Source organism: Schistocerca nitens, chromosome 5, assembly GCF_023898315.1.
Source record: "Schistocerca nitens isolate TAMUIC-IGC-003100 chromosome 5, iqSchNite1.1, whole genome shotgun sequence".
Taxonomy (NCBI): Eukaryota; Metazoa; Arthropoda; class Insecta; order Orthoptera; family Acrididae; genus Schistocerca; species Schistocerca nitens.
Window position 1 is genome coordinate 553282476 of NC_064618.1, and position 22998 is coordinate 553305473.

Below are 22998 nucleotides of genomic sequence, written 5' to 3' on the forward strand. Positions count from 1 at the left end.
ATTGGATGACCAAGGCAGCGCTGGATGGACGACCTGGCGAAGGACCTAGCAACCCTGGGAATTGAAGACACCTGGAGGAACCGGGCCCAAAACAGGAAGGAATGGAGGCAGCGCGTGGTCTGCAGGGCCTGTGATCGCTGAATATCTATGTAAGTTCAAACAAACATATGGGGGCTATTCGGAGAGTAAGGTCCAAACAGGTGCAAAATGGAAACCACAGTGAAAGTCTGATGAAGCTTTGCGCAGTGTGTGTGTGTGTGTGTGTGTGTGTGTGTGTGTGTGTGTGTGTGTGTAGTATGCCTGTTGATTCCATCACATTGCTCTTTTCAGTTCTGAGTGCACAGTGAGCATGTAGCATCTCCTGCCAAGTATGAGGGCCTGGTTAGATATTTCACCTGATGTCACGCAACTCACATAACCCAAATTTCCATCTTCATGACAATTCTTGGCTGCACTCTGCAGAAGCAATGAAGATGCCCCTGCAGTGTTTCTAAAAATTGATTATTTTCAATGATACAAAAAATGGTTCAAATGGCTCTGAGCACTATGGGACTCAACTGCTGTGGTCATTAGTCCCCTAGAACTACTTAAACCTAACTAACCTAAGGACATCACACACATCCATGCCCAAGGCAGGATTCGAACCTGCGACCGTAGCAGTCGCACGGTTCCGGACTGCACGCCTAGAACCGCGAGACCACCGCGGCCGGCTTCAATGATACAAAAATAACTTTGACAGATAAGGTCTTCTTTTAAGTACAACATTTGATGCCTCAAATCACCACCAAAAATTAGTAACAACTTGAGTGTGTATGAATCTTTATTCATCAACTATAGCTAATACAAAATTTATATAAAATTTTGAGTAGGTATTATATAAAATTAACAGGTAATGTAAAACAACTGGCAAGAAAAAAGTCATCAGCTATAATTATAACACGAATAAAATGAAAACAAAATAGTCTTTTGAATAAATAGTATTTTAAAAACATATCACAATCATAATACTGTTCTGATTTATCAGTCTTAATTGTACACATATAGTGGGTGAGGGAAAAAAAAAATTTAACCTCTGGTGAGCAGAGTGCAAGCTTAAAAGCTTACTTGTGAGGGCGAGGAACTTTGTCATGTTTAAACTGTGCTGTTATCCCCCTGAAGGCCAAAAGGAACTTTAAGTACCATATTTTTAAACAATATTAATGGTAAATGCATACCACATACTGCTTACTTGGCACCTGTAAAAGACTAATAGTTGTACCTAATCACAACATGAAAATGAGTTGTGAGTGAGGCTTGTTTATAGGTTCTGCAACAAGTTGAACAACGGTCGATGCCTTTATATACAATGGTGCTCATTCACCATCCACAAGCTATTCGGACGGGACACATCAATTTCCACAAATTAAAATTAGTAGAGTGGTGACCCGCTTTAGTTCGTGACTGCTGTTTTTTCAGCAGTTACAAAACAGTGAGATAATTTGTGCTGGAAGAGCAGAAGTATGAATCTGATATGATGGACAAAGATCCAATATATGCTGAGAAACTGTGTCCTCAGTTTTTGTTCTAATTATTTTCACATTTTGCTGGGATACATGCAAATCACGTTAATTTTTAATGCCTAAAAAATATGGCACCAGAAATATTAAAAGTTTTACTTTGCGCATTCGTATAGGGGGAAACACACTACGAACTATTACAGCAGTATTGCACAAGGAATATTTACTGTACGAATGGCAAACGCTAAATGTGTCAAATTGCAATATAAAACACACTTCACTTTGCCACCTCTAACACGTTTTTGAAACTAAATAGTGACCCATCACAAAGTGCCAAGGTGTTGAAGGCAAGTCTAACAGTGTAATGGAGGAAATGGCAAAAAATGGAAATAAAACAGTTACTCTTTTAAAATGCTGGTACAACTTTTTTCATGTCTTTAAATTTGATCACTGAATTCTTACATCACTTGGAAGCTACATAAACCATGCAGGTCCATTTCAGATTCAAAAAAGGAAAGTTATTCTTTTACACGCTCTTAACAGAAGAAGACTACCTTAATCTGAAATCTCTCACTTCTCCATAAAATGTAAAACAAAAGGGCAACCTAAATCCATGAAAGCCTAAAGAAAGTTCCTTTGTCCCTTTTTCTTACACTATGCTTTATCAAATGTCATGTTGTCACTGTTTATTCACATGCCTCAATGTTATAAACATAAATAACCCGTGTGTGAAACTGTAGTTACCACACCTGGATAAATACAATGATTTTTGTAATACTTTAACTTCTTTGGTATATCACATAGTTAAGTGAGACTTTATTATAATAGTAATTTCTTTGATTTTTTTGTGGCCAGTAGTGCCCAAACAACAGTTTAACACCAGTAAGCATTACGTTCATGCCTCCACTCACCCAAATTCAAAACAGCATAAGTTTTTTTCTATCTTTTCCACATAATTAAATTTCAGATTAGGCTTAACAACCAATTCCAGATGGTGAAAAATCTAAGATAAGCAAGACAATAATCTACAATATCATTTTATAGTAATACTGATATACAATAAATATTTGTAAAATCAATAGTAAAAAGCTTAAGGTATACCAGATACATCAAAAACTCTAGTCTCTCCACTTCCTACGTGGTCTGCCAAATTTGCTGTAACAACTTCAATAATTGATTCTGACTGAGCCTTGAGAAGACTAGCTATGTTATTTACTTCTTCCAAACACTGCGCCAAATCACGGGCATCCTACAACAAGTAATGACTTGTTAATAATTATCTCTCCAATTCAGTGAAATACTTAGTACACAAACCAAAAGCACTTAGTTTAAATGTCTTATCTTAGAATGGTATATGTGAAGTTCTGGCAGAATGGAACAATTGGACAGACAGTTATAATGGGGATGCAGAGACAGAGTATAGGAAGCAGCTGCAGGACAGATTATGTCACTGGCTTCATCCCCTACAATGGGGAAATCCAACTGTATCAAGTGCACTTAAATAAGCACACACCATGTAGCCAGCTTTACTTGAGGTGCAAAAGTTCACATGTGCCCAGGTGCAGGTGGTATGCTACCTACCAGCGAACCCTGTTGCACTGTGTTCAGGCCTCATTGTGTCGTGTGTGCAAGTCATATGACCACTGCTGTGGGCATGTTGAGAACACTTCGTCAGTTTATGAGCTACATGGGTCTAATTTTGAAAGCCTGTTTAAAGAGTTTCACTACTTGCATATCAAAATTAATACTCAACACCACAGATCAATACTGTAACAAAACCTAGTTGTAGCAATATGACCCGAAGAGTTTGGTTGGGAATCATGTCTGGGCCTTCACCAACTGTCAAAGTAGCAATAACTAATGTTACACACGTTTTGCACATGGACATTAATTTGTCATCACATTTATTGTAGGTAACACAATGAGAGTGCAATAGTGAGCTTGAGTATTTTTTTCACTAATTTTTCTAAAATGACCCAATATAAGCAAGTTGAAGCCGAGCTATTAAAACAGCATGCCTGCTCACATTTTTGGCAAAACCACAAAATTTCTTGGGGTTCTAAATCTAGAGGTTGCAACATATATCTCATAATCAAAATACCCCTAAAATGCAATAAAATCACCTGTTAGCATCAGTCAGTGAATCAACTGCTTCATCCCTATGGGGCCTTACTACTGAGCTTGAGTACAAGCATTTCTGACAACAATTTTTAAGTAGTAGTTTTTAAAATCAAGCTTTAGGAAAAGTAGGAATTTACACTACTCTATCAGCATTTCAAAATGCTCTCCTACATCACTCTCTTCAGGGTGATGGAGCATGGAGAAAGCGTCCAATCTTTATTACCTCAGTCTAGCATGGAATGTAGTTAAAAAATGTAGTTAAAAACAAATTGTTTTGATGCACTTTCTAACACAGAAGGTTAGAGATTTTTTTAATATGCAAAGTTCTAACTAATATATGGGAAACCTCTGATGAATATAGGACTTACAAAGATGAAAAAAAAAGGTCATATATGCATACGGTCAGTTTCTATTTTCTTAGTTACAGATACTTTTTTGTTGTTACAAGTTTGCATCATACCCATCTTTTTGTTTTCAAATTTCCAGTTTGGTTTCAAAGTTATTTTTTCTTTTTCTTTTTGTTTCAGAAGGTGTTAAGACAAAGCTTTCTTACATATATCTTAACTGCCATGGTTTTGAGAACACAATCAGTAGAGGAAGCTTAGTGTACAGTTCTTATTGGACTAGTGTTAAGTGTGTACTGAACATTCTTCTCCCACCAGAAATCAAACCAGGTATTTCCAAGGTGGACGTTACCAAATGAGCATGTGCTAGCAACCTCAGCTGGAGAGCAATGTGTTGTCTCTGACTTCCAGTCACGGGCATGATGCCTGCTCGGATGTATTCTTATTGTACTGGACATTTCTGGCTAAAATGTATTCTAGTCAGCACATAACAGACATGCAACTGATGTAAAGACTTGCAAATTGTCAGGCATATGAATCTAGACATTTGTATGCTGAAATTTTTCCTAATAGACGTTTACTGAACAATAAGGCCTTTCAAAGAATATATGACCTTGTGGAAGCAGCCTCTTTTGAGGAAAGGTTATTTCATTGTAGAAGACCAAATAGTGTTAGAACACCTGATTTCGATGATAGAGTACTTCATGTTGTGAACAATAATTGCAGCAGTATCAGAAAACAAGCAGAAACAGAATGTGAGTCATATGACAGTGTGGAAAGTGTTACGAGAGCAACTCCATTAGCCATATCATTTTCAGAGAGTGCAAGATCTTACTGAAACAGATTTTCAGCACAGAAAAGCTTTCTGTACTTGGTTACTGGGGTTGTGTGCTCAGGACCAACACTTTCTGTTCACTATATTATTCACTGATGAAGCAAAGTTTACCAGGAACGGAGACCAGAATTTTCACATCGTTTTGGAAATAGGACTTAAACATCAGTTTAGCATTAATGTATGAGGTGACAACAACTGGAGATAGATTAACTGGACATTTCACTTTCCATGGAATACTTACTGGAGCATTATAGAGTGAAATTTTAAAGGAACATTTAAATATTTTGCTGGAAGACATTCCAATACACTTACATAAGAACAGGTGCTTCATGCAAAATGAGACACCACCACACTTTTTTCCACAGGTGAGTACTATTTTAAGTCAGCATTTCCCAAATAAATGGATTGGTCATGTGGCAGCAACATCTTGGCCACTTGGTCACCTGATCTCAACCTGCTGGATTTTTATTTTTGGGGAGATTGAAAGGACTAGTATTTTCAAGACCTTTTATGAATGTTCAAATTTTTCACCAGTGTCTTCAAGAAGGATTTCATAAAATACAGCAGACACCTGGAATATTGGAGTGAGTAAGACAATTCTTGATTCGGAGTTTACAAACCTGCTTTAAAGCTAATGATAAACATTTTGAGCATTTCGTTTAGCCATCAGAAGATAACAGTTGAAAAGAAAAAGTAATTGCTGAACAAATCTGAAAAAATACAGAAATGAAGCAAGCATGTAACAACAAAAACTTTTTTGCTTCTTTTTAAGTTTTCTATCCACCTCCCCCAGAAGTTTCCCATAGATTAGTTAACATCTTCTACAGTAGGTAATTAAAAGCACACAACTGCTACAAACTGACAGCTGAAAAGTAACATTTATAAAAATGGAAGATATAAACAAATTCTATATGCCAAACTCAAGTGCCCGAAATTATGAAAGTGACTGGGCAAACAAATTCCAATTTTCACCATCAAGTTAGGTATATACCTACATTGTGAAACTATGTCGGAATCACTGTTATTTGCACTCTCACTGACTTTGGCACACTTTTCCTATTAAGTACTAAATTTAAATAATGTAAGGAGTAATGGTAACAACTCATCAAATAGCTGTGATGCTGGTGAGTCATCAACAGGCACATAAACAAGATTGGGAACATTGTTGGTTTTTGGATCAACCCCTCTTAATTAAAGCTATACGGTGTGTGTACACACACACACACAGAGGATAGAAAATGGCACCAAGGAGCTCATTCTGGCTGCAGGCCAAGGGAAGTGCGCACAGCACACAATGACATGGAGGAGAGGATTGAGAGGGGAAAATACAACAGAGGAAGGATGAGTGAAGTTATGTTATGGTGCATGGGTGGAAATGAGTGTGGGGCAGGGTCTAGTCAAGTTTGAGAGAATGAGAACTACAGGATCAAAGTATGTATAGCAAGGACAATGTCCCTCTGATAATTCAGAGAAGAGAGTCCACAGCTCCTGGTCTAGTGGCTAGCATTACTGCCTCTGGATCAAGGGGTCCCAGGTTAAATTCCTGGCCGGGTTGGGGACTGGGTGTTTGTGTTGTCCTTATCATTTCATCATCATTCGTGAACGTGGCGAGATTGGAATGTGTAAAGATTGGGACTTTGTCCAGGTGCTGATAACCACACAATTGAGTGCCACAACCACAAACCAATCATCATCAGAGAAGGGAACGATCTAAATGGCACAAGTTGTGAAGCAGCCACTGAAATCGAGCATTTTGTGCTCAGTGGCATGTTGTATTATTTGGTGGACAACTCTACACTTTGCCACATTTTGGTGGTGGCTGTTAAGATGGACAGCTGTTGAATGGTTATGCCTACACTAAGGCTGTGCAGAAGTTACTGTGTAAAATTTTACCAGTGTGCTAAAATGTGGTGGGGTATAGCCTTTTAACTTACAAAGGTAATACTCGTAACTAAACTCAATATATTGATTTTAGCTATACAAACTGAATGTTTAAATATATTTAAATTTTATAATTAATCACATATTATTGTGAGAAATAAAATAAAAGGCAAGAAAAAATTATGGGCCAAGTGGGAACTGAACCCCAGCTGCAAAACTGAGAAACAGCACTCTTATCCATTCTGTTACTGCTCCATTCCGAGATCTATTGCTCGAAATTTCCTCTACTCTATACACAAATCTTTCCATAGTGTTTTACCTTTCCCTCTGGCCCACCCCAGCAAAATATTTTAGAACCTGAAAGGTGTATCCACTGGCTTCTATTCACATTGTTTGAACCAAATCAGGGAGCCTTGTCCTAAGCCCTTCTGATAAATCTACATTTAGAAGAGATCTACCTAACTCTTTAAATCTCACTTTATCCTCCTGAGGTTCACAAGTGAACCAAAACAAATAGAAAAAACAAATTTAAAGCTGCTGGCATTTCAGTACATAAGGCATAGTTTTCTATTACAGAACCAAAAAACCACTTGAGAATGACCTAAAAGGCTGAAACTACTGACAATACACTCGCCCAGGCGTCATATTGGTTCAGGTCAAATGGGTTTGTCCTGAATGAGAACCAAACACAAAAAATGGTATTTCGCCTAAAGGACAGAAGTACTTCTAATAATCCCTGTTATATAAAGTTCTTGCGGGTATACCTACATGACAAATTGTCCTGGAAGCAACACATAAAATACATTAGTGTTAAATTATCCAGATTAATTTACTTGTTCAGATCGTATGAAATGTGTACCAGAAGCTTATGTTAAAACATCTTATTTTGCACTTTTTCAAACTACCTGTCATATGGTCTGGAGAAACTCAAGCCATGTTCAAAACATATTACTTCTGCAGAAGAAAGCAATCAGTCATTACCTGTTCTCAGCATAAAGCACATTGTAAGCGTTTGTTCTCTGAATGTAAAATAATGACTGTTATAAATCTGTATAGATTCCAAGTGTTAAGCTATACAAAAAAGAATCTACATGAAGCAAAATGTAGAAATAATATTCATGGCCACAACACAAGAAATAATAGTTCCATACAGATGTCATAACATAGATTATCAAAGACAAACAATACCTATGGGCTAGTGGGCCACAAACTATTTAAGAAGTTTCTGCAGAAGGTACAATACCTTCCAGAGTGTGAATTTAGGAAAACATTAAATAAATAGCTTGCTGCTAACCCTCTTCTATGAATTAAAAGGATTTTTTGACTGCAGCATGGAATTGTAAGCTAACAACTGACATGGCCAAACAGTTCTATTTGTTAATGTAATGATTATGTTATATGTATAAAAAGTTGTCTATTGCTGTAAATGTCTAATGCAACAACCATTTGTAGCCTTTTGACATACAAGGGTGTAATCATAACTAAATTCATTATATTAATTTCACAATATAAACTGAACTGTTCAAATATATTTAATTTTTATAATCAACTGTTTAACATTCTGAGGAAGGGAAAAAATGTTGGTAGCAACAGGAACTAATCCCAGACCAACGAATTGCCACTCGGTGCAGTTAATCACTCGCCTATGGAGCTGTTACTGCAACTGCTCCTCAAACACCCCACCCCCACCCCTCTTACTCTATGCTTGCACAATTTGTTACATGCAATTTCAAAGAAAAATAGTGACCCTGTGCTGTGAGCAACATAGCACACGTAGTGCTGGCAGGGATGATGTCCATCAGAGTATGAACAGTCAAAAACAGATAGCTCAACCCCTCCTTTGAGTTGATTGTAGCGCGGCTGACCATCTTCACAGGATCTGACAGTGCCTTCTGCTTCTAGTCAGAGAGAGTACTAAAAAACATGTTTTGCCTGTTTTATTTGCATACCACTACACATTCATAGAGAAATGACATAATTTTAGTGCGAATTTGGAATGCCTTCATAGAGAAATGGTGTAATTTTAGTGTGATTTTTGGCTCACGTTCTAGGAGATATGGCATAATTTTAGTGTGATATTTACAGTGTGCTGTAGCACATCAGCAAATGACAACCGGCTGCCACTGCACGTAAGTATAACCCATACAACAAGGGTGTCAATGTAGGTGTGGTATAAGGACAGACAAGAATATGTTGCTGATTCTATGGGCAGAAGAATACCATTGTGGGAGAAGCAAAATGAACAGTGGATAGGATGTTCCTCCTTTCTGTGTAAGATGATAAGCAGCCCAAGCCCTTGTGAAGGATATGATTGAGTTGTCACAGTGCAGGGTGATATTGACTGGTGAGAGGATGCTCCTCTGCAACTGAATCCTGAGGTTGGTCAAAGGAACTATGAATATGGCAGAGGCAATCTCTTTACAGAATAGGTTCAAGGAGTAGTGACTGTCTGTGAACTCCTTAAAAAGACCTTCAGTATACTGGAGGACAGATTGCTTGTACACTCCAAATGCTCTGTCAATGGGTGGCCAAACAAATGATTGGGATTTTGGGTGGCTAGGAACCTTTACTTCTTCTTTGTGGGAAACACATAAAAACAAATCCATAGCACAATCATGGGCACTGCTATGACACACTCCTGTATACCAACCTGTTAACTGGTCATCTACAGGAAAAAAAAAAAAAAAAAAAAAGCTCCGTCTTTAGGCCACAAGTGGCCCTTCCGGGACCGTCCGGCCGCCGTGTCATCTTCCGAGGAGGATGCGGATAAGGAGGGGCGTGTGGTCAGCACACCGCACTCCCGACCGTTAGGACGGTATTCTTTGACCGAAGCCGCTACTAATCGGTCGAGTAGCTCCTCAATTGGCATCACGAGGCTGAGTGCACCCCGAAAAATGGCAACAGCACATGGCGGCGGGATGGTGACCCATCCAAGCGCCGGCCACGCCCGACAGCGCTTAACTTCGGTGATCTCATGGGAACCGATGTAGCCACTGCGGCAAGGCCGTTGCCTCATCTACAGGAAACCTTCCCCTAAATATACAAAATCTCAAACCGCAGGTTCAATGATGATATCTTCATGATGTGGATCCAATGCCAACACATGGATCCAATGCCAACACATACTTTCCACAGTCTCAAAATATGCTCTCCCATCTGATGCACTCCTGGCCCTCCACAGTTCAGTGAACCACCTCCCCGGTCTTTGAACTAACATCTCTAATGGCACCACCTAAACCTCTGTCCATACCAGTGCACTAACCACCAACAGTACCAGCATTCTGTTTGCATTCCACACCAAAAAGTCACTATAATATAGTCTGGCCATCCATGGACAGTGAAACTACAGTGACAAGCAGTCCCTTGGCCAGCATGCTGAAAGTCTAAAGCAAAGATATCCAACCTTTTAGCTTACCTCAAATTAAAAATATTCAATTTATCTTAAATTCACATGAACATAATAATTATTTCTTTTCCAGTTGTGTGATAGATGCTCACTTCTTGGGCCGGATCGATACTTGCTTTTGGATTCATGCGGCCCACAGGCTGCAGCTTGGACACCCTAGTCTAAAGCCTTCTCACATGCATTAATCCACGTACCTAGTCTGCAGGCAGATTTTCCATGCCGTAAACACACACACAGGAACTAATCCTCTGATCATCTCAAAGAACCCACTACAAAGGAGCATCTCCCTACTCACACCATATAATTCCAGACAGGAACAACAGAATCGTATCCTTCAACAGCACTGACTATTTATCATCATGCCTGCAAATGAGAAACATCCTACCCACAATCATTCCTACCCCTCCCAAAGTGGTACTGTGCCAACTACCCAATCAAAAAAATAACTTAAACCATCCTTTTGCCACCCCTACACACTTCTGTCATCCCCCTGGGAAAGCCACGTGCAAGACCTGTCCAATACACCCATTCACGACACACTGCTCCAGTCCCAAAACAGGCACATCCTATACAATCAGAGGCAGGCTCACCTGTGAAAGGAGTCATATAATATACCAGCTTTGCTGTGTCTTCATTACAGTATTTTATGTGGGCACAACCACTCACCAGCTGCCCATCCAAACGAATGGCCACTGCTTGACTGAAACCAAGAGCAGAGGTGACAACTCAAGGATTGAACAAGCTGCTGAAAACAAAATGCTAGATTTCAATGGTTGCTTCAAAACTTGTGCCATCTAGATCTATCCATCAACAACTGCTTTTCTGAATTATGTAGATGGGAACTGTCCTTGCAACACATCCTTCGATTTTATAATCCTCCTAACCTCACTCCTCACTAGTCCCTGCTTCATGAGTTAACTACATTCACAGCCTCCTCTTGACAGTCTGCCCCTCCCAACACTCAACATCATTATACGGGCTCTGTTTAAAAAATTCTGGAACATTCGTAATTTCACACCAACAGAGTGAAATGCAACACATGCAAATGCAATTCGCTCCAACAAACCATTGGTGCAAAATTCAGTTGGCATCCATGCACACACCTGTGTTCTGCTGGAAGTTTCATTGTTGTATGTCTGTTAGTTATTGTTCAGTGCAGTACTGAGTAGAACATTCGACACAGTTTGCAAATTTTGAAATGGCAGAGTTATAGCAACATGTCTGCATTAAATTTTTCGTGGAATTCAAGAAAACCTTTACAGAGACACACAAAATGATGCAGGAAGCCTATGGTGATGAGTGCTTAAGCTGTACTCAGTGTTAAAAATGGTTCACACGGTTTAAAAATGGCTGGATGTAAGTTAATGATGACCCTCGTTCAGGACGCTCTTCGACATCTATCAATGACACTCATGTCAGGAATGTCAATGGAATTGTGCGTGCCATTCAAAGACTGACTGTCTCAGAGATTGCACAAGAATGTAACATTTCAGTTGGATCATGTCATGAACTCCTGACACAGCATCTTGAATGCATCGTATTGCCACCAAGTTCATCCCACAACTCATGGACCTTTGACTTGCAATCCGTGAAGACTGCCTTTGGATCGTGTGAATGAGAACATGATGTTCCTTAAGAGAATCATAACTGGTGAAGAGATGTGGGTATACAGTTATGATGTTGAGACCAAGGTTCAATCTTCACAATGTTCTCCAAGAACAATAAAAGCTCATCAGGTCTGGTGAAACGTCAATGCCATGCTGATAGTTTTCTTTTACTTTGAAGGATTAGTTCCTCATGAATTCATGCCACAGTGACAAGCTGTTAATCGATGGTACTATCGGGACATGATGCAATGCATGCGAGAAAATGTGAGACCTGAAATGTGGCGAGGCAATTCATGGCTCTTGCATCATGATGATGCACCTGCACATTCATCCCTGTTGGTGCACGATTACTGCACAAAAAGCGAAATCACTGCACTGCCTCGTCCTCCATACTCTCCAGACCTGGCCCCTGGGTACTTTTTTTATTGCCAAAGTTGAAAACCCCATTGAAAGGGCAAAGATTTGCAACAATACGTGGGATGAAAGAAAATTCACAGATGATGCTTCACGTGATCAAGCAAGATGCATACCAAGACTGCTTGCACAAGTGGAAATGGCATTGGGAGTGGTGTATCAGTTGTGGAGGAGAGTATTTCGGAGACCATGCACAATAAGTTAAAGGTAAACATAAAAAAAAAATGTGGACAAAGTTCCAGAATTTTTTGTACAGACCTCATTTTCTGCGCACAATCTGCCTATAGCCAAACTGAACACACCAGTTTAGCATTCCTAACCTGTGCATTTCAGTAAGTCTCTGTTGACGACTTAACACCTCTACAATTTAGCGAGTTGTTACCTTCACTCCTTACATTGGCATGGCAGACGAAACAAGCAAAGCATCCAGAAGGGGGGGGGCGGAAATAAAACAAAAACCACAGGCTGAGAAGGTAGTGATATTTCTTCAGCGAATACAATATTGAGTCAAATTTACCCCAAACTCTTTGTCTTTAAATATGTCTGCTTGTGTCTGTATATGTGTGGATGGATATGTGTGTGTGTGCGCGCGAGTGTATACCCGTCCTTTTTTCCTCCTAAGGTAAGTCTTTCCGCTCCCGGGATTGGTATGACTCCTTACCCTCTCCCTTAAAACCCACATCCTTTCGTCTTTCCCTCTCCTTCCCTCTTTCCTGATGAGACAACAGTTTGTTGCGAAAGCTTGAATTTTGTGAGTATGTTTGTGTTTGTTTGTGTGTCTGTCGACCTGCCAGCACTTTCATTTGGTAAGTCACATCATCTTTGTTTTTAGATATATTTTTCCTACATGGAATGTTTCCCTCTATTATTACTAATAAGTTAGCAGTATAAGCTCACTTATTAGTATGTCATTGCTCTCACTATGGCCTGGAAGCACACATTGATTCATAAAGCCATTTTATCCTCTCCTGAGGCAAGCAAGAACTCTTGTAACTGGTCTTTGATATCTCGGATACTGGCACTGGGCAGAGTTTTCATACAAGCTGGTACCACAAACGTTCCATAGGCGACAGGTTTGGGTATCTTGATGGCCAAGAGAGTACCTCAACATCATGTAGGCACAGAGATATGTGCCATGTGTGAAAGTACATTGTTCTGTTGAAAATTGGCACCACAGTACTGTTGCATGAGACTTAAAATGTGAGGATGCAGGAAGTCAGTGGCATACCATTGTGCAGTTGGAGTTTCCTCGATCACTACCAGCCGTGACCTGACGTCATACCTGATGGCTCTGCACATCATGGCATCAGGAGTAAGAACACTGTGTCTCTCCAAAACACTGGAAAAATGAGATTTCTCCCTTCATCACCACCATGCTCAGTGGTCATCTGGGGACCGTGACTCCTTGCTCAATGCAACATGTCACCATCCATCAGCAGTTCACGCTTCTAGGTCACAGAACAACTACAAACACAGCAGTTTGTGTTGTAGTGTTAAAGGCCCAGGCAGACTACACATGGATGGTAATTAGTTATTACTTAATCTCACTGCTGCTAGTCTCTGACCAATGGTGCGTGATGAAAAAGAATGTTACAGGAAGCCAATTATTTGTTGTCAGATGGCAGCAGCAGATGCGAAGAGATTAAAATAAGCTTGGTCCACAATGATGATTTTCCCTTATGGTGTTCATATGACTGGAATCTTGACAATGAGTAAACCTGCCCTCGCATTCCCATGCAGCCCAACATCAGGCTACTGTCATATGCAAATGCTCCACAAACCTGAATATTGCTCGATCTGATCAGCTGGCCCAATGGAGACAGACAATAGGTTAATTCCAAATTTTGTCAGGTGCTGATAATGTTGTCTCCTACGAGTATGCAGCATTCCCTACTAGGTCTGGTAATTACACTAATGTACTCTGGTGTGTCACAGAGAATTGCATCTCTAATCATTTACCTGTCAATCATGTGTACGTGTATGAAATTACATTGAGATCTGACCATGTCTTCTGAGTACTTCACTTTTTTGTCAGATCACCAGTGACTTTATTATTAAACTTGCAACCTTTATCAAGCAAGCAGATAAATACTTCATTTCTGTTTATCTGTGTAGAACATTGGTTGCCTGTTCTGCTCCACAGCCAAGACTTGGAATTGTTTCCTGTCCATACCATTTTCACAACTACGGTTTCCCCCTTTTCATCCCTGTTTGCATGTGTAATGAACAGTAAACAACTCAAATTTAGTCCTACTAACTTCCATTACATCTTTATAGTAGATCTTTAAAAAATTTAGTCTTTTGTTTTAAATCAGTTTTGTAGGCTCAATATAAAATGTACCAATGTTACTCATATTCTACATTACCAGTGGCAAGTTAACTTAAATTTATTTCTGCCTTTCTCTTTTTACCCTCCCTCAACTCCTCAGGAAAGTATTTAAAATCGAACAGAAAAAGTATCGTGTTAGCATGACCTATAATATATAGGGCAACTCAAAATGAACATAGCAATTACAAATAGCTGTAACTATTTAATGCACAGTAATAAAATTATAAGAGTTACAGAATATGAAAACAAAAATGCATTTTTTTTATTTTATATATTTATTTTGCAAACTTTATGTGTAGACTGTATGATGATACCCCTTGGTCACACAGGAAATATCTAAGAAATTTCAGCTATACATTCTGAGGCAAATATGGAGTTACCAGCATGTACATATTACAAATGCGTATTTTGAGTTCTGAAAGTGGTTTTAGCAAAGGCTACACATACATAAGGTCTTTACCTCAACCCCATAAACAGAAATCCACAAGTGTGAGGAATGCAGATGTATATAGCCAAGAGCATAACGCAGTGTTGATACATCTAATACAGCCAATCCAAAGGGTCAAAGATTTTGATTTAAAAATATGCTTGTTTCTGATTTGCTATGCTTGCACAAAGATGAAAATTTTGTACTTTCTTTTATATTGTCTGTAATTCTTATTGAGGTATGCTATGCATTAAATAGATTTAGACAATTGTAATCACTATATTCCTTTTTTGCTTGTACTGTATTTTGTTTAGTGTAGAATTGAATACTAATATCACTGTTTCCTAAGTTTACAGGTTTACTATCACATCTTTCTTAAGGCTTTGCAATTTTCCTGATTCAACAGTACGCGTCAAAACATCATTCTCATGTAAACACATTGGTCAGTCATTTTTGCTGCTGAATAATTATCTTGTGTCTGCCACATATTATATTATCAAAATTAAAATAATTTTAACATCAAAATTCACAAGAATATGAAATTTATGCTGAAGACTGAGTACCAACCTGATCTGTAATGGCTGCAACAGCTGAAGGACTCTGCTCATTGCTGCAAGAAAATATTTTTATGAACACTCCATAATAAAAGTAACTTGATCTGCTAAATTTAAATTCTAGTGTTATAATGCTTGAAACGCTGTAACTGCACACACTTGTTTTAAAAAGTTAACCACAGGAAGTGAAATCAACACACAATGATAGCAATTTTATTCTTTACCACTACGCACCTCATTTTTGTCGCAGATGGAGAATGCTGCACAAATAGCACTTTATTGCTAAAATTATTGTGGATTTTATCTACAACCCCATTATGATCACCCGAATCATGTTTCTTCTTCTGAGAAGTGTCATTCGCTCTGGAAACAAATTCAACATGAAATGTTGCAGAGTCTGTAAGATCTCTCTTATCAGTGTTGACACCACAGCTACAGAAAGAATGAACTAATGAATACTTGTGTGATGTGTGTTCTGGCATCCTGGTATGTAAAGTAGTCTCAGTATTAACCCCACAGCTGTGCTTTGGGACAACATGGCTGCAACAGTTATGCCAAAAACTATTAGCTGCACAATATGGTGTACTCAACACATATTTCTTGTGTTGTTCAATATTTTTACAATCATGGCACAAATTATCCATTTGACACACACATGGGCAAGATCCATTCTGAGCAGATTTGTGCTGGTTACTGTCTGTTTTCGAACAGCACACAGTACCACGTGGTCTTTTGTTAACTGAGGTACATTTACGTTGTATATTTTTGTATGAAGTTGAAGAATCCTCAAAAGTTTTCACATCTTTCCCTACATCCTTATGTTTACAGCCAGAATAAACTGCAGTAGACGACATACTAGTACTGGGTGAGTACACGAAAGATGGTATGTCGCTATTATGGATATCATTTACATCCATTTTCTGTTTCAAGTCATCCATCTTTATATCCATGAAATCTCCAAGTTTTAGGTGAGGTACAGTATGTTCTGAAATGTTATTCTCTTGCAACATTATGGAACTGTCACAGTGTTTCAAATGGGACTCATTCTCTAAATCCAATGCACTTTTATCCCAACAATAACAAGGTTCAACGCGAAGAGGCTTAATTTCACAATAAGTGCCAGGCACTGTCTTTGCTCCAGTTTTCTTGGTTGTAGTGTTTGTAGGCATTCTATGAGAACTAATTTTCATAATGTTTCCAAAGTGACTTTTTGCTTCATTGTCGACACTGGACTTGTTCATAATCAGTCGTAGGTCTGGTTCACTTCGAAAGAATTGTTTGTAACTTAAACCAATGTTGGTGATTAAATTTTTTGAGAATGATCTGTTGGTAAGCAAGTTTTTACCATTTGGAGAATCCTTTCTGTGTTCTGTAAAGGCAAATGGAATCTGATGAGGAACAGGTTTAGGAAGTTTCATTTCTTCCAGACAAGTAAATTCAGTATCATAATGTTTTTTTGTCTTTGAGTTTCCTCTTTTTGCTTTTCTTGTAGAATCATTTTTAGAAGTTTCTTTGATACTGTTACAGCAGTTATTTGGCAATGTGTCATAACAACTAGGCTCTATTAGTTCTGGTGGTGGTAAGGATTCCTGCCACTGCTTTACCTGCAATGAGGATTAATGATAATTGGTCAGTACACAGGTTTTGAATTTACATACAATACAATTAAATTCTATTACACAAACATGAAAAATACAAAATAATCTTTTGGCATTTTTCACCAGGTGCCACAATTTCCAACTACCGCAGATCTATTATTTATGGGGTGTGTCCAAAATGATAAACTCCTGAACTCGTATCTCAAATTATTGTAATAAGGAAAACATTATCATTAGACAAACAGTGTGTGTTACAAAGCGTAGTTCAACCACCCTGTGAAGCAGAAAAAATGTTGTTGTTGTTGTTGTTGTGGTCTTCAGTCCTGAGACTGGTTTGATGCAGCTCTCCATGCTACTCTATCCTGTGCAAGCTTCTTCATCTCCCAGTACCTACTGCAACCTACATCCTTCTGAATCTGCTTAGTGTATTCATCTCTTGGTCTCCCTCTACGATTTTTACCCTCCACGCTGCCCTCCAATGCTAAATTTGTGATCCCTTGATGCCTCAAAACATGTCCTACCAACCGATCCCTTCTTCTAGTCAAGTTGTGCCACAAACTTCTCTTCTCCCCAATCCTATTCAATACCTCCTCATTAGTTACGTGATCTACCCACCTTATCCTCAGCATTCTTCTGTAGCACCACATTTCGAAAGCTTCTATTCTCTTCTTGTCCAAACTGGTTATCGTCCATGTTTCACTTCCATACATGGCTACACTCCATACAAATACTTTCAAAAACGACTTCCTGACACTTAAATCTATACTCGATTTTAACAAATTTCTCTTCTTCAGAAACGCTTTCCTTGCCATTGCCAGTCTACATTTTATATCCTCTCTACTTCGACCATCATCAGTTATTTTACTCCCTAAATAGCAAAACTCCTTTACTACTTTAAGTGTCTCATTTCCTAATCTAATCCCCTCAGCATCACCCGATTTAATTTGACTACATTCCATTATCCTCGTTTTGCTTTTGTTGATGTTCATCTTATATCCTCCCTTCAAGACACCATCGATTCCGTTCAACTGCTCTTCCAAGTCCTTTGCTGTCTCTGACAGAATTACAATGTCATCGGCGAACCTCAAAGTTTTTACTTCTTCTCCATGAATTTTAATACCTACTCCAAATTTTTGTTTTGTTTCCTTTACTGCTTGCTCAATATACAGATTGAATAACATCGGGGAGAGGCTACAACCCTGTCTCACTCCTTTCCCAACCACTGCTTCCCTTTCATGCCCCTCGACTCTTATAACTGCCATCTGGTTACTGTACAAATTGTAAATAGCCTTTCACTCCCTGTATTTTACCCCTGCCACCTTCAGAATTTGAAAGAGAGTATTCCAGTTAACATTGTCAAAAGCTTTCTCTAAGTCTACCAATGCTAGAAACGTAGGTTTGCCTTTTCTTAATCTTTCTTCTAAGATAAGTCGTAAGGTTAGTATTGCCTCACGTTTTCCAACATTTCTACGGAATCCAAACTGATCTTCCCCGAGGTCCGCTTCTACCAGTTTTTCCATTCGTCTGTAAAGAATTCGCGTTAGTATTTTGCAGCTGTGACTTATTAAACTGATAGTTCGGTAATTTTCACATCTGTCAACACCTGCTTTCTTTGGTATTGGAATTATTATATTCTTCTTGAAGTCTGTGGGTATTTCGCCTGTCTCATACATCTTGCTCACCAGATGGTAGAGTTTTGTCATGACTGGCTCTCCCAACGCCATCAGTAGTTCTAATGGAATGTTGTCTACTCCCGGGGCCTTGTTTCGACTCAGGTCTTTCAGTGCTCTGTCAAACTCTTCACGCAGTATCTTATCTCCCATTTCATCTTCATCTACATCCTCTTCCATTTCCATAATACTGTCCTCAAATACATCACCCTTGTATAAACCCTCTATATACTCCTTCCACCTTTCTGCCTTCCCTTCTTTGCTTAGAACTGGTTTGCCATCTAAGCTCTTGATATTCATACAAGTAGTTCTCTTCTCTCCAAAGGTCTCTTTAATTTTCCTGTAGGCAGTATCTATCTTACCCCTAGTGAGACAAGCCTCTACATCCTTACATTTGTCCTCTAGCCATCCCTGCTTAGCCATTTTGCACTTTCTGTCGATCTCATTTTTGAGACGTTTGTATTCCCTTTTGCCTGCTTCATTTACTGCATTTTTATATTTTCTCCTTTCATCAATTAAATTCAATATTTCTTCCGTTACCCAAGGATTTCTATTAGCCCTCGTCTTTTTACCTACTTGATCCTCTGCTGCCTTCACTACTTCATCCCTCAGAGCTACCCATTCTTCTTCTATTGTATTTCTTTCCCCCATTCCTGTCAATTGTTCCCTTATGCTCTCCCTGAAACTCTCTACAACCTCTGGTTCTTTCAGTTTATCCAGGTCCCATCTCCTTAAATTCCCTGTAAAAACTGCATATGACAAACTGGAGAAAAATAATGGTTGTACAGCAAATATCACCCACTCAAACATCAATATGTAATACTAAGTAAATAAAACAAACCACTGAAGTGGGTAAATGTCTCCTATTGATGTACTGGTATTAAAACAAGAAGAATTGTGTTTGCTTAAGACAGAACCATTTTTTCATGTCGTATACTAGGAAGCAAAATTGGACAAAAAGAGAACTTCAGCCACAAGATTATCATCATAGCTATGGTGGTGGTGATGAAGCCCCATACTCCTCGACAGAGCGTAAGGGACGATGCGGGAGATCTGCACTGCTGTACTAGGCAAGGTTTTAGTGGAGGTGGTTTGCCATTGCCTTCCTCCTATCATAGCTATACATTACAGTAAATAATACAACACAGCTGCATTCTTTGTAGGCTATTTATGCTGCCCACACAAAACTTAGCTAGCACATTTTCACTGGAGATATGACATAGCAGTGTTGTGTAGTGTCATGTGATGACAAGACTGTTTTAGCATGATCGAATCAATACCCTAGAAGAAGAAACCTTTCCATGGGACACCACCTTATCGAAGGTACCTTCAGTGCCAGACGGGAGGGTTTGCGTGCTCCGATGAAGCCAAGAGCTGTGTCGGAGGTAGCATAGGCACTGGCAGGCTCACCCAAACGGGAGTGGTCTTGACAAAGGAGCCAGACAAAGTGTGTCCCACAACATAGGGCACTATAGGCGTAGTGAAGGAGTAAACCTCATACAAATCCTGGTCCTCCAAGTTGGGGGCTGGGCAAGCGGCTAACACCACCCTCTCGTAAAAAAAATTCTTGTTTCAGAAACCTCAGAGTAAAGAAGCCGGACAGATCTATAGACGACGATATGGCACTGTTAAAGGCAAACGAAAACATGATGTATTTATTGGAACCTTGAATGTACAATCACTGTATAGGGCAGGGGCCCAGAGGTCACTGCTATATGAACTCGATAAAACCAAGGCATGCATAACTGCCCTACAGGAAATACGATGGACTGGAGATGGAGTGCTTGATATGGGAGGCTGGATAATTTTCAACCATGGTTCAGAGAGCCACCATGAATGTGGTACAGGGTTCACAGTAAGATAAAAATTTAAACACCTAGTGAGTGGATTCACTGGAATAACATTTAGGATTTTACATATGAGATTGAATATCCGATTCTCAAACTACTCATTGATCAATGTACATGCACCCACAGAAGTATCAGATGACCAGGATAAAGACACCTTCTTTGAGAATCTCGAGAGAACTTATGACAGATGTTCTGTGTATAACACTAAAATAATTATTGGAGACCTCAATGCACAGACAGGTAAAGAAGAACATTACCTCCCAGCAATAAGACAAATGACAATGGCCACAGAGTCATTCAGTTTGCACTGTTACGTAACATGGCTGTAGGTAGCACTATGTTCCCACACAAAAGGGTTCATAAAGCAACATGGTGTAGCCCTGATCAGCGTACCTTCAACCAAATTGATCAAGTAATTATTGATGGCAGGCATTCCTCAAACTTACTAGATGTACGAACTTACAGAGGAGTTAATGTAGATTCAGACCACTACCTTGTAATTGCGAAACTAAGAGCTCGAATATCCAATACAAGAAAAGTCAAAGGAACACTTCTAAGTAAGTATATGGTATCAAAGTTAAAAAATGAAGACATCTCTAAAACATACTCTGAGAAGGTTGCTGAGAATCTTGCATTATACACCGCAAGTGTAAGTGATAACCTGGATCAGGAATGGAACAATTGCAGGGATGCAGTCATTAAAGCAGCAGAAGATCTGCCAGGGAAAGAAGGAAAACAACCGAGGAATTCCTGGTTTGATGAAGAGTGTGAGAATAAGTCGGGAGAAAAATCTGGCATACAGGAAAATGCTTGATAAATTATCAAGATAAAAGGAAAGAGAAGAAACTGCATCAGAGAAAGAAAAGGGAATGGGAAAGAAAGCAGATTGAAGAACTGGAGACAATTGTAAAAATAAATGATGTTAGAAAATTTTATCAGAAAATTAATAGTGAGAGAAGAGCATTTAAACCGCACATCAACCTGTGTATAAGTAGAAGATATCCCAGTTGCTCCAGAAGATGATGACATAGTAACTCCCCCTTCCCAAGGAGAAGTGAACAAAGCATTTGCCCGACTGAAGAACAATAAAGCACCAGGGACTGACTACATAACATTTGAACTACTGAAAGCTGGAGGAGTTGAGCTAAATTGTGGGATCTACAAGACTGTGTGCCTCATCTGGGAAAAGGAAGAGTTACCGGAAGAATGGAATGTAGGGATAATGTGTCTGGTGCATAAGAAAGGAGTTCTATTTGAATGCAGCGACTACAGACGCATAACACTTTTAAATATTATATATATAAAGTACTATCAAATAACCTGTTTAGTAGACTTTCCACCTAAAACAGAAGATATTATTGGAAGCTATCAATGTGGATTCAGACCAGGAAAGTCAACTGTAAACCAGGTATTTACTCTCCGACAAATAGTAGAAAAGACCAATGAATTCAATGTTGGTGTGCACCATCTTTTCACTGACTTTAGATCTGCATATGAGACAATAAACCAGGCCAAACTTTATGTGGGAATTTTGAGTGCCTGGAAAATTGGTGCATTTAATAGAGGTCACCTTAAAGTATCCCCAGTGTACTGTGCGAGTGCAGTCACGGCTACTACCTCAGTTTCCCACTCAAACTGGGCTAAGGCAAGGAGATGGGCTTTCCTGCCTACTTTTCTACCTGGTGTTTGAAAAAGTGGTACGCAAATCAGGTATTCAGGCAAGAGGAACTATCTACTATAAGTCTGTACAACTACTGGGATAAACAGATGACTTTAATTTAATGAGCAGAACACTTAGAGATCTAAAAAGTGCATTTTCAGCTCTAAAACTGAGTGAAGAGAAGATGGGCCTGAGAATTAAAGAAGGAAAGACGAAATATATGTATAATGGCACTAATCAACCCTTTCAGCCCACAACAACCCTTGATGGAATGACATTTGAGTGAGTGGCGCGCTTCTGAAATTATGCCTCACATAAGTGCTTCTAACCAATGCTACTTTGGAATGTTGTGACATTTTAAATCCAAGCTTATATCACGAGGGACTAAGTGCCAATTTTATGAAACACTGATACACCCAGTAGTTACTTATGGCTCAGAAACATGGATAATTACGAATCAGGGTGAAAACAAACTGGGATCACATGAAAGAAATACATTGAGGAGGATTTTTGGACCTGTATATGAAAATGGGACCTACAGAAGGTGAAGGAATGACGAACTTCATGACTGCTATAAGGATGATGATATGGTGAAGTTCATAAAACTGGTAGACTGAGATGGGCTGGACATGTAATGCGACTTGATGAGACAAGTCCAGCAAGGAAAGCCTGCTGCAGTGAACCTGGAGGAAGAAGAGCAAGAGGATGACCTAGGTTGAGATGAAGCGACGAGGTTGGAGAGGACGCTGCCAGAGTCGTTTGCCATAACTGTAGGTCCACGGCGAAGTCCAGAGAGGAATGGCAGA

The 22998-nt window shown here is 39.2% G+C and overlaps 1 protein-coding gene across 2 annotated transcripts in view; it reads right to left on the reverse strand.

Annotated features, from left to right (window-relative positions):
- Positions 1-802: 802 nt before the first annotated feature.
- LOC126259767 (uncharacterized) overlaps positions 803-22998 on the reverse strand; it is a 40356-nt gene continuing 18160 nt past the window's right edge. For both annotated transcript variants that reach the window (XM_049956771.1, XM_049956772.1), the window contains exons 3-5: positions 15649-17018; positions 15428-15470; positions 803-2745 (exon numbers count right to left, since the gene is read on the reverse strand). In XM_049956771.1, the coding sequence (XP_049812728.1) occupies positions 2587-2745; positions 15428-15470; positions 15649-17018 (1572 nt within the window). In that variant the 3' untranslated portion in view covers positions 803-2586. The remainder of the gene's footprint in view (positions 2746-15427; positions 15471-15648; positions 17019-22998) is intronic.